General features: G+C 39.0%; 1 protein-coding gene across 1 annotated transcript in view; it reads left to right on the forward strand.

The window, feature by feature from the left end:
• Positions 1 to 12526, forward strand: part of Nmur2 (neuromedin U receptor 2) — a 13984-nt gene extending 1458 nt beyond the window's left edge. The window contains exons 2-4 of the mRNA XM_015492577.2: positions 5812 to 5896; positions 7961 to 8086; positions 11058 to 12526. Of these exons, the coding sequence (XP_015348063.1) occupies positions 5812 to 5896; positions 7961 to 8086; positions 11058 to 11332 (486 nt within the window). The 3' untranslated portion in view covers positions 11333 to 12526. The remainder of the gene's footprint in view (positions 1 to 5811; positions 5897 to 7960; positions 8087 to 11057) is intronic.
• The last annotated feature ends 5850 nt before the right edge of the window (positions 12527 to 18376 follow it).

Genomic DNA, 18376 nt, shown 5'->3' on the forward strand with positions numbered 1-18376 from the left:
TATATATATATATATATATATATATATATATATATATATATATATATTGCATATAAATATATATGCATATAAATAGATACATACATATAAATAAATATTGATTTATATATCATGAGCTGAGTGATACCAGCTTGGTCTCCTCTTGAGCAAGTAGGGATTGACAGGTAGGGAGGTCAACAGATACATGAGATAGAGCAGAAGAAAGTTAAGAGATCTCTGGGATTAAGATAAAGCAGCACTTAGTTTGCAACATATCTTAAAACTAGAAGTTACCTTCCTTTGCTCATGTTGGTAAAGTGGTGTCCTTTTTTAAATCTTTTATTTTCTGTGGCACTAAATTATCTGGGAGAAATCATATTTGACAAGGGAAGAAATGAGTCTGTAAAATTCCTAGTATATCCTGTGCCAAGTTCATAGAGGTACAAATCTTAACTGTGACACCTCTACACTCGTGTAAGAGGGTAGCTTGTGTAACAGTTCTAAAGCCATTTAGACTCCCAGGTCTTCAGCTGACATAGAAATTGCCTTTAGGCAAGCCACATAGTTCTCCTGGAGTGACTTCTCCATTCATAAAATGGAAAAGCCACGTCAGATCATGTCTAAGGCTCCTTCTAGCTTTAAAGGTCTGTGATTCATTTTAAAGAGAGAAAAATAAAACTGTGAGGGGAACAAAACGTGAATTACAAATGAAAGGAGAAATGAAAAGAATTCACTCACAAAATGTGCTTCAAGAGGGCTTTGACAGTATACATTATGTAATAATCAGGGTCCTTCCATCTCAGTCCATCTCTGAGAAAGGATACTCAAAACTGAGTGTCCCATGGGGCAACCTTTGGAGTACCTATTTTCCCTAAGATGACTATCAAGGTCTAAGGAAGAAAAACAAATTTAAGTGTCACAGACATATGAGCACTGGAGTATATCTAAACATGCAGAGGGCTGTGCTACTTTTCCCTTGAGTTCTGGCATTTATTCATATGTTACCCCAAAAGCAGTTCAAAGCCATGTCTGTGAATGCCTTTTGCATCAATTTTATTAGGAAGAAGAGACGACACACATTACCAAGTATCATAAGTCCTGTGAGAAATCCACACCCAAAACTAATAAATATCATCTCGCCCAACACCAAACAATCACTTATCTTGGCTCCATTTGGGGAAAATATTTAAATTCGAATAGGAAACATTGCCAGTTACATTTTTGTTTTTGTTACATTTTTGTTTCACTGTCATGAATCTACAGTTAGGTTGCATCAGGAACTGAGTGACAGCTCAGAAAGAGGTTAGAAACCACCTAAGTTTGCTTACTCTGAGTAATGCAACTTAATGACATCTTATTCTCAGAAAAGATGAGGCATCGTCCAGGGTACTAGAGGATACCAGGAAATCTATAAAAGTCATTCCTACAGTAATGTAAACACCTGTAGACTGGAAGCTTGGAAAATCAGCCATATTCTGTGGCAATGGTTTGAGAGATTTTATACTTTTTGCTTGAAATGTCCCTGCTGCCCACCACTACAACTCCATTGTCTTTCTTAACTCTCAGTTATCCTCTAAGTCATACTTAGTCACACTTCCTTAAAAAAGCTCTCCAGATCCCCTAGTTATATCAGGTCCCTATTGTAGGTGCTCATGGCTTTTAGTAATTTTCCTTCATTACAATTTATAACTCCATACTTGTAGAATTCCTTAATTAACTTATTTCTCCCAGGAGCTCAGTGAGTGCATGAGGACTAAATGACTTCTCTCTTACTAGACTTTTAACTTCTGTACCTTTAAAAGGAAAGACTTGGAAACATTTGTCTCAAAGGGCATTTTTTGATCTCTGAGATTTAAAGAGACCCAAGCAATCCTAAAGATAGTTAAGTTATTGACCCTCTTGGCAAGTTTAAAGGTGTAAACATCTCTGGATGCCCTAGCCTCCCAGAGGCAGCAAGCCCAGAACTGACGACATCACAGGCCCAGGGAGGAAGAGGGGAGCCTTGTGTGCTCAGATGAAGCACTCAGCAATGACGCATCATTCCAGGGATTGATCCTCCACAGAGCTCTCTCCAGGGGCACATGTTATAGGTACAGAAGGCAGACAATGCCAAGGCAAGTCCCTTCCCACCTAGGAGAGGGTATGATGAGGCTGATCTCATCCTTGTGTTTCCTACAAGCCACTTTAGTGTTAGCACTGAAAGGATGCAGGTATGGACTGCAGCAGAATCCAACCATGCCAAACAGGGTTGTGCTCATACATACACAGATGACAGATATGCTCATACACAGACACACACTCACCAGTCAATGTTTGGTAAATAGATTTTGTTAATATTACAGAGATATACACAAAATCTATTCTATCTTGTTATTCTGAAGCCACATCTCCAGAAACTATACATGGGGCCATGTGGTTGGATGCTTTTAATCACTGTAAACAACTAATCAGGACAAAATGTCAACCTGAAGGATAATTGAGTCCATGAACCGCCCTCCACTTGGATACTCTATAGTTGGAGGGGGTGGGGCAGGAAAGCTCTGGAACATCTTATTACAGTGACCACAACTTTTTTTATTCCTCTTTTTGCTGAGCTTTGAAATAAAACTTTGAAATAAAGCAGAAATCGTTAATGATTATAAAGAATATCTACTTTGTTAACATCTACAAGGAAATGAATTATTCAATAATAAAGTAGCATTTAATATTGGTTAGACAAATTGTTTGGATTCTATTCTGTCAACCACATCAATTCTGTTGGAACGATGAACGACATGCATAAAAATTTGTTTTTTCACTTTTCCTCCAATTAGTTAGCTATGTCATTATAGCCTAAGGAAGATGCAAAGTAAGTAGCAATTAATCGACACGTGACTTTTCTTTCACTGAAAACTACACTTGTATGGGAGGCCTGTTCAGGGGAAAAAAAAACTGTTTTGACTATTTTCTTGATGTTTGATTTAAGGAAATTATCCCTGGGGGTGGACGTATTTCCACTGAGACTTGTTAAAGCCAAGCAAGAAGTGACTAATAGATCTCAACATCCTTTCATTATTCTTAATTATGGACTGAAATTAAGTAATGAAAGAAGCATATCTCATAATAAGTAATTTTCAAGGGCAGGAAATAATTAAAACCTTCAGTAGATTTGACTGACCATGTACTGATAAAGTGTATGGGCTGGTGTGTGGCTCCCCTTGGTCATGTTTTCCTCCTCAGTGCATCTGGCTGCTGCTTTGTATCAGGAAAGCATTATTTTTTTTTTTTTTTGAGCAAGTGGTAGCAAGATAGAGAGGATTTCAAGAAGGAAGTCAGTAATCCACTTCATTCTAATGTAAATAAGTAACTCCACTCAAAATAAATTCAGTTTTCATTGCATCCCATGAGTGGACTTGGAACAGCCACCTGAATCACAATAACAGCCATTAGGTGTCACTTTGCTAAGTATCACATGCCAGGCACTGAGATACACACTGTGCCAGCCTTATTTTACTAGTGTATTAAAAACATCCCATCCCACCACCTTCCATTTCCTCTTCTATTCCTAAATGGCTGCACCTGCAACTCTCTTGTTTCTTTTCAAGTTCTAGGTGATTCCAAAGGGTTCAGTCCCTCATTTTATGAAAACATAGGCACATGCATAGAGCCCCAGCATAATCACAAGACAGATGGCCACACCTATTAGCCATATAGGCAGATGCTCAGGCCCAAGCGTCCTGAGAGCTACCCAACTTCCAGCAGCTGATACATTTGTTAGGGATACAGACTATCGATTTGTTGAACCTTAGAGGCAATTTTTAATGATCCACAATTCCAGGTCTTACCTCATTTTAAATACTTCTTCTAAAATATTCCTTTGAAATGCCTTCTAGCTCAGGAAGCTCATTGCTTCTTAGAGCAGTATGTTACTTTGTCGCACATAATCACACTAACTTCTAATTTACCTTGAATTTCAATCTATCTTGTTGGAAGTCAGACTGATCCTGATATAAGAAGGGCTAAAGGGCACCCTTAGTAGAGAGAAAGGAAATAAATACTAGTATAGGACTATATAGAATAATTTGAAATTTTCTTCCACACGATGGCCCTTATTCAACCAGCCAGGACTGCCTTATTACGGTGAGGGAACCCTCTACACAGTCCGGCAAAACACCAAGGAGCCAGAGATCTAAAAAGTCCAGATGTGGCACTGGCTCCTGGCAAAGACAAATCCAGTAAAACACACAACGTCAAAGACCTGGTTTGTTTCTCTTTCTTTTCTCTTCTTTCTATGGCATTGATTTTAATCTTAAACTCCATGTGGCGGTCCACTGGTTGCTCCAGGCTCTCTTTTCAATGTGGGAAAAAAAGGTAACTGTTATAATCCCAGACCTCACATTCAGAGATGAAGAGCTCCCTCTGGCAGTCCCCATAAAAAGAAATTGAATTCCCTTCCCTAGAAGTGCAAGCCAGCATTTGAAATCTTATTGACTCCAATTTTCAAGTCATCATGACTGTAGGATAGGAGGTCTGATTGAATAAGTAATTTTAGGACAATACCAGGAGCTACATTTGGGGTCATTCCCAGCCAAACTAATGACTAGGTATAGGCAAGGAGTAAATTGCCTAAGAGAAAGTTAGGGTATTATTAGTAAGAGAAAAAGGAAATAAATGCCAACCAACAGGCAGATGGATACTGTACTAACCTCCAGATATCTAATGGTCATTTATCATGGATCCTTAAAATTTCATTTGTCCCATTGGACATCCCTACAAACCAAGGTAGATATAAATTAGAAAGAAAAATATTTAACAACTAGATAAATTATAAAGACATTCAATGCTAGGGGAATTTAGAGGAAGAAGAGGACAATGGACTAACGTTACCAGGCATAGACGGGATTTGAACTAATCGAGCAAGTATGCGTGTACAGGCAGTGTTGAAAATTTCAGAGGTTTCAGAGTCTAAATAGATGAATATATTTTAACATCAATTCAGGAAGGCATGCATTTTTATCAGTAGTGTCAGTAAAATAGCATTTTCCAAATTGTGCATGTGAAGACGGGACAAGGGACTTCACTGAAGAGAGTTTGGGGAAGGTGTTTAGTCAAAGAAATATTATTTCCCTTTGGCTGGGACCTGGGACGAGATGGGAGATGTGGGTGTGGAAAGTGGAGAGGGATGGTACCCCATCCCCCTTGAGAATCCTAATGCCTGTTAGCATATCAAGGACTCTGAGAAGACCCACAATGGAACCTATAACCTTCATAAAGCAGGAAGAGTGCTTGCCCTTGTTTCTACTGCCTGGCTGCCACCTGCAGAGGAACTTCACTCTGATAGATATCTAACAATTATTGAATGAATAAATGGCTGAATAAATGAGTGAATGAAAGAGCCTAGATTATATATATATTTTTTAACTTCAGAATCTAACACTTTTCACAAAACACCTATAAACGTACTTCATATCTAGGGTTCTTGCATATCAAAAATGCTTGTAGGGAAAATTTGGCCTTAATCAACTATCCAGTTGAGTGAAGAGACCTGGATCCAATTACTGTTAGATTACTTAGAGACAAATCCCAAGCTTACTGTTAAATATTTAACATATTCTTATATTTTTCTAAGTCTTGGGAGTATATATAATGTTTTATAATCCATTTCATTTCTGTCTTTTTGGCTGCGCTTTTTGTTTGTTTATTTATTTATTTATTTTGGGTGGTGGTGGGGTTTTTTGTGTTTTTTGTTTGTTTGTCTTCAAAATGAGTATTCGAGTTATACATCTCAGATCTTCAAAAGAAGAAAATAAAAATGCTTCCCTTTCTTAACATCTCTTTCCATCTCTTCTTCAGCTGAAGAAAGATGAATCCCTTGAGGCAGATGAAGTGACTGCTAATATCCACAGACCTTCCAGAAAATCAGTGACCAAGATGCTGTGTAAGTCCCACTTTGTTTTTGTGCTTTGTTTTCTTTTGTTTGCAAAAGCAAAGGATTTGCATTTGGTTCTTAGGAAGCACTGCTGGCTTCAGGCTCAAAACTGCCCTGAACTATAACAGCAGGTCAAACTTTCTTGGATCACTCAAGCTTCTGGGACACATCTGGATGTTTTCCTTTTGGTTCTGAACCTTCAGAAGGACATGCTAAATCACCTTCACGGCAACACACTCCACGTGATCCGTGGTAAATTGCATCCTCTCTTGAGCCTTTGAGCATCATTTCCCGCCTCTGCAAAATTGGTTGGTGTTTCTACTGTTTGTGTTAATGAGTTTCACTATACACATGATAAAAGCTCTAGACTCTACTTCAAAAGTGTACTAATGAGCATACACACAAAATGTTTTATAATCCATTTCAGGGTATCATGAACCCCCTGATGCCCACGCATGAACTCCTTAGGGTCTTTTAATTCCAAATTAAGAACATTGGCCCAGGAGCACCTCCAAGTAGGCATCCCACCTATGATATTCTATAACTTTTGTCTAACCATGTACTTTTTTTGTAGCTAAAAATTTTAAAAATCATACTCTCAAAAGAATGTTATAAAAATATATAATTCATTACTAGCCTACAAGAATTACTGAAAAGGGAGAGATTTATCATATAGTTTCCAAATCAAAACTCAAGATTAGAAAGAAGTAATTTCTCAGGGCCAATACCCATATAAGGCATTCAAGGTAACTGGCATTCAAATAACTGAAAAGTCACTGATATTGACCTTTTGATTCTGATAATCCTGTCCTGGGGAATCTTTTTGCTCCTAATATAAGCTCTTGATTTTTTTTTTTCTTTTTTGCTATTAAGAGTCCTACAGTCTTCATTATCTCTTTGATCATAATCTATTCACTCACTAATGTGTAAAAGTCACTCACATTAAAGTCACAGTGAGGTATTTACCTTGGGAGAGGGTTCATTTTATCAAGTAATAAATTTGTTTCTAGTCGGGAGACAGAAACAAGCAGATTGAGGGCCTCTACTTGGGGGATAAGCTCAGGAGTTTCCATATCCCTGAAACCACAGCAAGGCAAATGACTTACTCTGAGTGGGTTTCTTACCAGCAAGAAATACCCAGGCTATTTACTATGACAACTTTAAAAGTGCTCACAAGTACAGAGCACTGTAAAATGAATGCCATGTGCCATCACTCAGCTCTAGAAATTACCAACTCCTAGCTAACATTGTCTCATCTGTACTCTGATCTCTCCCCCAGTCCCTGTTAGATTACTTAGTGACAAATCCCAAGCAGCATATCTCAGCAAATAAAATATATTCCCTAACTTCATAAGAGAAAAAAATATGCATATTTATCTTTGTGAAGTTAAAACACCCCAAAGAGAAACTATAGTTGTGCCAATCTCTGTCTGGAGGGTTGAAAATAAGAAATTGGGAGGATTCTGTGCTCTAGCAATTTATAATACGGATTCATCCCCTCCCAATCAAAAGATGCTCGTAAAGTGATATTCACTTGGGATTGTTCAATCTTTCTCGCTCTTCTCCCTGAACACATCACTGGATTTTAAATGATCAAATTCAGAGAACCTTCGAATTATTTCTAGATTAATAAGATGAATCCATATATATTTTTAAGTTTGTTATTACTCCATGAATTTAAAAGAACACTGACTGCTTAAGCACAATAATTTATTTATGTAACACATTTATATGACTCCAATAGTCTACCTGCAGCATACTTTATACTTCACAATAAAATGCTTTTTAAACTTTGAAATGAATTTAGAACTATTTTAAATATTCTAAAGGGAAACTCACATTATATAAGAAATCTTCTCTGGGTATTTAGAAAGCAGATCCTAGATTCAATACAATTCATTCTTACATTTGAACATTCTGCATTGAGGCTCCTTGGGATCTAGATTGCGTAACCATGATGGCTTAGCCAGGGTGGAAGGAAAGACTGCCAGAGGAATGGATGACTTGGTGAGCAACCTGCACCTATCCTTGCCTACACTGCCGTTTGCTCTCCCATTCATCATCTTTTTCCAGTTGTTTTGGTCTTAGTATTTGCCATCTGCTGGACCCCGTTCCACATTGATCGCCTCTTCTTCAGCTTCGTGGAGGAGTGGACTGAGTCCTTGGCTGCAGTGTTCAACCTCATCCATGTGGTGTCAGGTAAAGGCTTAGCTGGTCTACAGGCAGTCTTGCTTAGCTGCGGAAACAGAACAAAATATCATGGGGTTGTGCCTTCCTAGAGTGAAGATGCATGCTTTCAATGTTATGCAAAGATCAATTAGACTTACTGCTGGTCCAAAAGAAACAGCATTCTGTTGTCAGGGCTGCCTTGTGGAATAGCTGGACTCTAAGTGTGAGGATTGCAGCAGGGAAATAGGGGTGCTTTCTTTGGTTTCCCCTCCAGGGGCCATGGGATTGATTTTGGTCTTATTTAGTAGATGCTTTGACCCTATCATCTCCTATGGCCTCATGAAAACCACCAAAGGATGTTCCTGGGCATCAAGATGTGATTTTAGGCTACTGTAACTCTCCTTGTCAAGGATACCTCAGAATATGAGAGAAGTCGTGGTGGAAGGTCACTAAGAGCACCTGGCTTGTCACCCCAATTCCACATTTAATAAATGCTAAAGAGGGCTGGAGTCCCAAGCTGCCTTCATGCCAAAGTATCTTGCCTGTCAAATGGCAATAGCATCTGCTCTCGACACCAGGGGAAGCAAATCAGTGAGTATTACAGAGCTTTTAAGCTGTCAATGCTACCTTTCTGAAATCATCACAAATTGTTAAGTGAATATTATCATAAACCATTTTCTTGTCAAAGAAACACTCTCACAGGAAGATACCTCGTCCAAAGGCATTAGCTGGCTGATTGCGCACATAGGGCTAAGCCCCAGTTGTTGAGTTTCAAACTCAGGTTCTTCCCACTAAAACATAGTGCAGAATTGCCACCAAGGACCTTTATACTCGGCAGTGCAGCTGATGGCCTTAGGCTCTCCCCACTTCTGCCCCCTTCCCTCTGCCAGTCACTGTCTGATTCCATGGGGTCTTCTGATTATCTAACACATAGCAGGATAGATACATGAGATGAGCTCCAGATGTGCACAGAACTAAAACAGTAGCATAACATGTACCCTGAAGAACGTTTGCGTTATTTCCTTTGTCACCCCTGTTTTGTACTCAGCAGGCTATGAACAGCTTATACCCGGGCATTAGTAGTTTCATGTTTTCCCATATACAAATTAGCCAGGGCAAAACTGCAAAAATATTTACAGCTCTTTGCTTATCCTTGTGGTAAATATGAGGAGAATGGGAGTATCTAAGTAAACTGGCAAGTCAACATGAGACTTGACTAGTTGACTAGTCACCATTTATAATTTCTAAACTGTGGCTTCCCTGATGACATTATCCTGTCAAGGTACCATCTCCTCCTCTGCCACAAAGCAAACCTGATGAAGTCTAAACTGCTTAATGGTTCAGAAAAAAAAAAACTGACTAGTATTTTCATCCTAAATATATAGCATTTCCATTAGTAGACTATACTCTGATCAAATTAGTTAGTAGAGAGTATTAACCAAGATTACTGCACAATATAACCATTCCCAACTCTTCACATTTTATCTGTCAAGCCTTCTTCCCTCAGAACCCACCCAACCCATCTTCAGTTATCTCCCAGTCATTTTAAGGTCTGGCTACCAGCCAATCAGGTCCCACTAATTTGTTCATGAGCATCACAGTCCTTGAGTTTATGCCATTATATGAATTTCCATAGTTTGACAGTATCTCGTATCTCGCTCTTAGCAGATATTGTTTGGAATTGCTGTATTGTTAATTATTGAGTTTAGTGCAGATCTTGCCTCTACAACGCTATCCTAAGTCTCAGAAACTCTTTTTTTTTTTAAAGAGAGAGAAGAGAGAGAGAGAATTTTTTAATATTTTTTTTTCAGTTTCCGATGGACACAACATCTTTATTTTATTTTTATGTGGTGCTGAGGATCGAACCCAGCGCCCCGTGCATGCCAGGCGAGCGCGCTACCGCTTGAGCCACATCCCTAGCCCTCTCAGAAACTCTTAATTCATTACTTTAGAATGTACCTTGAAGTTCCTAGAATGCAGTAAGGGTTCAATCACTTTTTTCTTTCTTGAATGAACAAACAGCAAACAGCAATGGTCTCTGTCATAATTCTCCCTGCACATCCCGTGCACATGGTACATGGTACTCTCACTGCCTAAATTATGTTAATGAAGATAAGAAGGAACATGTTGCCCATGGTAGCTATGGGTGGTTGTGTAGTCTCAGCCCTTCTGTGGATGGAATCTCAACTAGATCCTCATAATAATATAAGGAAATGAGTTAGGCTGGAATTTTTATTTCCCATTTTACAAAAGTAGGGGGAAATTGATGTATCAGGGTTTGTCTAAATTTATGGATCAAGACAAGGCCAGAATAGGATATTAGTTCCTCTCATTTCCAGCCTTAGAGTCATTTTGGCCTTGGAGAAATAAAAGGGAGCATGGTAATAAGGAAGAGAGTATAAACAAGAAAATGATAGTGTACAAGGCATCTCATGGAGAAAAAAGTGACAAAACACAATTATTCAATAATGCAGAAGAGCCATCAAGGGAAAAGGAAAGGTAAAGAAAAGATTGGGAGAATATTTCTTTGAAAAGCTTTTTAGCATGATGAGGAATCTCAGCAGGGACTATGCCTTGACTGATTTTTTTCTATTCCTCCATCACTTACGGTTTCAAATTATAGATTTAAGCAAAGTTCCAGTGAGGAAAAAGAAATCTCCTTCCTCTGATACCTAAACATTTTTCATTAATGCTATGGGAACATTTTTTCTTTAATTAAACAAGTAGGGATCAAAGGAAGTTTCCAGATTCATCAGAGATCCTGTACCAGCTTACATGTTTCCAAGACTCTTTAATCTTTCTGTGTTTGATTCCTAAGTCACTAGTGATAGATCTGTTCAGAGCATTTTGTATTCTCAATTAAAGCCTTGCATATGTCATTGCTTCCAAAAGAGGCCACACCAGGGATTCCAGGCTTCTGTTAAATATTTATGCTTCACCCTTTCGTGTCTCCTGTTCAGTTTCTCCGTGACACGTTTATTTTAATCCCCCCGTAATCCAGGGGTCTTCTTCTATCTGAGCTCAGCAGTCAACCCAATTATCTACAACCTACTGTCTCGCCGCTTCCGGGCAGCATTTCGGAACGTCATCTCTCCTTCCTGCAAAAGGTGGCCCTCCCAGGATCACTCACAGGGACCACCTGCCCAGAGGAACATCTTCCTGACAGAATGCCACCTTGTGGAGCTGACAGAAGACACAGGTCCACAGCCTCCCTGTCAGTCACCCATCTGCAACTCTCAGGTCTCCACGGCCTTCTGCCCTCAACGGCCACCGTGAAGAGAACTCTCAGAGGAGCCACCTTTGATTTTTTTGAGTTGGATTTCTCCATGCCTCAGCACTGCAGGGAGGGACATTCTGAAATCTATACCTCCTTATGTGAAATTAGGGAGATAAAATGGCTCTTAAAACTCATGTACCTATTTCCAGTTATTTTTTTTTAACAAATGTGAAAACACAGATATAAGTATAAAATAAAACAGATGCCAAACTTCCTGATTTTTAGTTATCTTTATAGTATCCTAAGTGGCTCAGGCCCCTTCTCTAATTCATGAAGACAACATACATGGCAAAGCATGACTATACTTGTAACCAATGGCAACTGGAAGCCCCAGATGGAAGACATGTCATTTCATAATCTTTGAGTTGACAAGCCCATAACAGTGTTCCTTCACGGTGATCTGTTTATCCCCCTGCCCCATATGGGGCGATTATAACATGATTCCATAGAGTGCTGAAACCTTTCCATTTAAGAGCTCCCGGATGACCTGGGAATGTCCTTAGAGCTCTTAATCGTGGCACCCCAGTCTCCAAGTCATTATCCTTCCACTCCTAATTGAGAATCGGATCAGATGTAAGTTCAACTTTGAGAAGAACAGAATGGGAAGAGGGAGGAAGCTGTATGGCAGGTCGAAAAAGACTGAAATCACACTAAACCAAATCCTGGTCATTTTCAAAATTTGATCCAAACTTGTATTTCTAATGTCTTATTTCATGTATAGTCAGAGGTAGGATGTATTATCTTGGAACAAAGACAAGTTAAATGGCAAATACTGGTCTCCAATTCAAGAGTCTTACCTACTCAATCCTTTATCATCCACATAATGCTCTGCACATATAATATGGGCAAAATGTACTTCCCAAACTCACCTTCCGCTATACCACCATGAGTACTCCATTTAAACTGGATCATTTGCTCTTCTTATGCAACTACAGTAGTTTTCCCTACCTGAACATCTTTGCATGTAGAATGACTTCTTTGTCTACTGCTATTCTTCAGTGTTCATCTCAATATGGTACCTCCTCCACAAGGCTGTGTTTAATTTACTCAAATAGATGTGGCATCTGAGGGTGTTTTTTTGCTTTTATTTTTTATTTATTTATTGTTTTGGTCAATTTATCTCTCTTAAACTATTTCTACACTCTGTTTTGTATTACAATGATTTATTGCCTTGCCAGAGTGTAAATTTTTCAAAGGCATGAAGTATCTTGTGTTCATTTTTTTCTGTAACTGGAACCTGGAAATGTATCTGTTGCAATGGTAGATGTTCAATAAATATGTGGTAAAGTGAATTCGCTGCACATTCCAGTCATTTAGTCTCTGAATTTTCCACAGATTGGATGAATAATCTCATTGATAAATGGGAGTAGTGGTGTCTGACTTCATCATTTACTAACTTAATAGTGATAGTCAAGGTGATTCAGCATTAAAAATTTCTTTTGCTAATTAGAACCCAACCTTAATAAATTAGAATTCCCCAGTGATACATTGGTGAACATAATTATCTGGTCATTTGATGATTAAGCTGAAAAGATTCACTGAAACCAAATTTCAGAAATGGAGAACAAGTGAGTTTCCTTCCTCCCTTTTACAGTGGAAACATTCTGAAAGAACCTAGTAGGGTCATTATCCTTAACATCAATGACCAAGACTAAAAGGACTGTGCCATCAGGGCATGGATAGAAAAATAAATAACACTCAAGCTGAAGCTAGTAATTTTGTTGCTGGATTAAAATGGGGGGGGGGGTTATTGCTTGTTTTTTCCTCACCTTTTCCTCTTAAACATTTACATTGGGAAATTGTCATTTACTCATTAATTCTTTCATTCAACAGTCTTCACTTAGTGACCACCAGGTGATATGCATCATGATGGGTTCTGAATCTTCTGGCCTTGGAAGTTTACATCGAATAGACAAGATCATCACTTTGTTAAGCCTTACTCAGTTATTTAAGTCTAGTTGTGAAGTGTGCTAGGAAGTAAATACTGTACTTGGGACTGCATTTAAAAGGAGTCTGTCCTAGACCGGGTATTGTAAAGTTTAATCAAGTCTAGTTTGACCTATTCAGGAGAAAATCAGTTTCAAAAGGAAAAAAAAATGTTATCCACATACATACATACACATGTGTACATGTAGCTATATAAGAAGCATATACTTCAAAATGAAAATTGACAGGTCATAAAACATAGTTGTACAACATTTTACACAAAATTAGAAAAAAGTAAAAAACATGCTTTTTTAAAAATTTGTTTAATGTTATTTTTATATTGGTTTTATTTTTTAAATACATGACAGCAGAATGCATCACAATTCTTATTACACATATAGAAAAATTTTTCATACCTCTGTTTGCATATAAAATATGTTGACCCCAATTCATGTCTTCATACATGTACTTTGTATAATGATGTCTATCACATTCAACCATCCTTGCTAATCCCCTGCCACCTCCCTTTCCCTCCCACCCCTCTTCCCTACCTAGAGTTCATCTATTCCTCCCATGCTCCTCCCGTCCCTACCCCACTATGAGTCAGCCTCCTTATATCAGAGAAAACATTCAAGCATTTGTTTTTTGAGATTGGCTAACTTCACTTAGCATTATCTTCTCCAACACCATCCATTTACCTGAAAATGCCATGATTTTATTCTCTTTTATTGCTGAGTAGAATTCCATTGTATATATATGCCACATTTTTTTTTATCCATTCATCCACTGAAGGGCATCTAGGTTGGCTCCACAGTTTAGCTATTGTGAATTGTGCTGCTATAAACATTGATGTGGCTGTGTCCCTGTAGTATGTGGTTTTAAGTCCTTTGGGTGTAGACAGAGGAGTGGGATAGCTGGGTCAAATGGTGGTTCCATTCCCAGATTTCCAAGGAATCTTTCCAAATTGGCTGCACCAATTTGCAGTCCCACCAGCAATGTAAGAGTGTACCTTTTTTCCCACATCCTCACCAACACTTGTTGTTATTTGTCTTCATAATAGCTGCCATTCTGACTGGAGTGAGATGATATCTTAGAGAAGTTTTGATTTGTGTTTCTCTGATTGCTAGAGATGATGAGCATTTTTTCATATATTTGTTGATTGATTGAATATCCTCTTCTGAGAAGTGTCTGCTCATGTCCTAGGCCCATTTATTGATTGGGTTATTTGTTTAATGTTATTAATGATTGACCTCATTATCTTTTCATGAACTCCTTCTGATCTCTGAATTTTAGACTAGTGACAGAAGAAACAAGATAGTGAACATAATTAATAAAACACTGGTAATCCAACTCTTCTGTAATGAGATGCCGATTTTCGAGCTCTTCAGTTATCTACAAACTTAGCCAACTGAAGCAATGACGTTCACAATGTTGCTTGCCAAATTAATCATTCCTACTTGCAGAAATAGCACAGACTTTAACCCAGGACCCACCCATAAAAAATGACTGGAAGCCAAAGAATACATTGATATTTTATTCAAAATTCTTAAAGTGTGCTTTTCTCCCCTTGAAGAGAAGGTCTACACCTTTGATGAGTTCTTCAAAGTTGCCTGTGACTCAAATTATTCTAACCACTATTGGAAAGTGGCTTGAAATCTTACGTAATCTTTTGACAGATGAGTTTTAATGGAATGACGGCATTGTAGGATAATTAACAAGTATCATGATTCCAAAATAAAAATCCAGCATGTTTAAATATCAACTGTTCAGTGGAACACTGGTGACTGGCCTGGATTGACTTGAAAAAACACTTACTATTAAAATATTTAGGAATTTTTTTCAAGTCTGTCAAATGAGTGATAGGTTGAAATCAGTCACAGAGGAAATATTTATACCACAGAAATTAGCAAGCACTCTTAGGGCTTTTCTTCCCTCAGAGTTGGCTTATCAGCACCCCACTAGCTATTAATAAGCTGGCTTGCTGCCAACCTGCTGTTATATGTGTGATTTGTTTTTAGAATAAATGCTCAGTAACTATTATAATTGTGGAACACTTTAGGTTATGGTTTACTTATCAGAAAAAAAAAAGTCAATGGACCAGATTTTTGACCTAGAGTTACCAGATAAAGTAGGTTACAGCAGACTAATGATGTCATGAAAGGCTTATCAGCATTTTATAAAGAACTTAGAGTGAAAGTATTACTTTTAGATGCCAATATTAATAATCAGCTCAAAAAATAGCAATAGATCTACTTGCTATCATCTTATAGATCTGTTTTTAAATATCACAAGATTCATCATAGAAGATGTACATTTTCCACATTCTTCTCTCATTGGCTGTTGACTTTATTTTAATAAATCCAAAGGAAGGTTAAGATTACCCTAGCTTATGGAAAACAAGGCAGGCAAACATGGTGTGCCTATTCATGCAATCCATCCCCTTTATCTTCCCCACCCATTTTAGATCATTAAATGACATCCAGACTCAAATTTAGAAACACATATATGTCATTCCTTAGAACTTGCTTATTGGGATATTTTCCCAACAGAAGGAATATCATCATAATTTCATTATTTTCTTTGAAACTATTGAAAATTTTAATGTAGATCCTGACACTATTATCAATTCCTCAATAATGGAACTGGATAAAGGTTTACTTCATGATGTTACGGCTGAGTCCTCACAGCTTCACCAATAAACAAGGGCTATCATTCTTCTCCTCTTACAGATAAGAGAATGTGGCTTGTCCTTGCTTTAATTTTGGAAATTAGTTGAAACTTCAAAGACACAACAGAAAGTGCTGATATCTCACTGAGATATCTGTAAGGCAGCAGGGGTAATTTCCAGATGAGGACACACAGGAGACTCAGTGGCTGCCTGGGGCATAGCTTCTCAGGCTGAGCACATCACATGGCCAATCCCATAGGTAGGGGTCTAGAAAAGTAACAGTGCAGTCACCTCAACACTAGAGCACACACAAGCTGGAATGTATGATATTACTAGAAGTGGGTGAAGAATCAAGACTAAAGACCACCTAGTAAGTTGCAGAGCTAGAAATCCAGAGCTGTCTGACCCCAAGTTTAGGCTCTGCATTACTCTACACAGACTCTACAAGTCTGTTTCATTGACATCACCCACACAGACTCACAATTTAATGTCATTCCTAAATATTGTCATTTCCCTACAAATCATTAATACAGAATGTTAGGGTCTGTAAACAAGTCAAGATGGAACCTGGCATTTTGCCAGAGGGAGTGGTTTGTGAAGTAACTCCAGCGAGCCATTAAGTGTGGAGATTCCTTATTGGTTGACTGCTGTATCAAGTTTATGTTAATTAAGATAAGCTGTGTGGAATGTATATATACCCCTCCTGTCCTACAATCAAGGGTTCCCACTCCTGCTGTATCAATCTACACAAGTTCGCCTCGTTCACCCCCCCGCCCCCCCCCCGTTATTTTGCCCAGCCAGCTGGGCTGCAGTAGATAGTGGCCCATCCAGGGAGCCCCGGGACACTCGGGGTAAGTAATGAAAAAAAAAGCTGCCCATCCCTAGATAGGCCAGGAGCAAATCTGCTCGCCCCTAGGCAGATAAGGCGAGAGGAAAAATGGCCATTTTGAGAAAATGGAGAAGATTGATACAGTATGTTTGTGTCTTGTTTTGTCTCAATGTATTGTATTGTCTTTGTGACGAAAATATGGAAGGGGTGTTAAGTAAATTATTAAGGAAAGAAGGCACCCCAGTGGAACCAAGAGCAGTTAGGGCATGTGTTGATGGAAGCCCAGGAACTCTAGTCAGAAAGAAGAAAGTTCAGAGGAGGAAGAATTATCAGGAAAAAAGTTCCAGCAAAAGGCTATTACTGAATACTTTTCGTTACAGGAGGGTGCGTGAATCAGCTCGGCGGCTGCCGCGTGCGTGAGCCGGTCATGGTGCAGCAAGGACTTTCCAAGCGGCAGCAGCCGGCTCTTCCCTGCCCCACCACCCCCAGGGGAGCAGGACACCACTGCCAGAGCCCAAATCCAAACCTGACCCAGAGGCACAGTCTCTCGGGCTCTTGCTCCCTGTGCCCAGTGGCAGTTTAAATCCGGAACACTCCCCGCCCGGACTCTCCCCGGGGCCATCTGGGGCTACCCGGGAAGCTGCAGGCAGAAGACAGCCACGTCCCTAAAGTTTGATCATTTCCAAGGCCAGTAACTACAATGGTTCTCCCACACCTGGAAGCCAATGAATAATGAGCACTATTAAGGCTTATTTCAAATGTAAAAAACCTTGAAATAATGTACTAAATTGTTCAGAAGTTTGTTTTCTTAGTGGAATGCTACAGGATTTTCTTTAGCCATCATTGCCGGAGTTCCTGCCTTAGTGCCGGTAAAGATGAAGGTGGAAGAATTTCCAGTGTTGCTGAGAACCGGACGAGACTTCAGATCAAGCTATCTGCCTGCAGAACTTACCTGGACTGTGAATTTACCTTGACTGTGATTTATCCAGACTGTGAGTTAATCTATTGAGACACTGCTTTACCTGGACTGAGACAACAAACTGTATCTTTGCTAACGGTGTCATTGCTGGTATAATTTTTCCAAGGGCTTCTTGCATGGAGCCATCAATTGGCTTGGTATTGTGGCATTTTGTATCCTCCCCTTCTGCTTGTAGCAGATTATTTATGGTGTTTATGTAAAAACCACTATGGTCCCTATTTAAATTAAACAAAAAGGGGAAATGTTAGGGTCTGTAAACAAGTCAGGATGGCGCCTGGCATTTTGCCAGAGGGAGTGGTTTGTGAAGTAACCCCAGCAAGCCATTAAGTATGGAGATTCCTTATTGGTTGACTGCNCCCCCACCCCGGTTATTTTGCTGCAGCCGGACTGCGGCAACAGAACAGACAGCAATCAAAACAGGTAAGAATACAGACACAGAGCCAGACACCTAGGTTTAATACTGGCTGGGACAATGATTAACTCTGTGTGATTTTGTCCAAATTATCTAACTTTTCTGTAGCCCCATTTCCACACCTACAAAATTGAGAAGATGACAATACCTACAATGGTGTTTCTGTGAATTTTAAATTAGTTAATACACTATTTGCAATACTCTTATGACAGTGGCTGACACTTAGAAA

Source organism: Marmota marmota, unplaced genomic scaffold (assembly GCF_001458135.2).
Source record: "Marmota marmota marmota unplaced genomic scaffold, marMar, whole genome shotgun sequence".
Taxonomy (NCBI): Eukaryota; Metazoa; Chordata; class Mammalia; order Rodentia; family Sciuridae; genus Marmota; species Marmota marmota.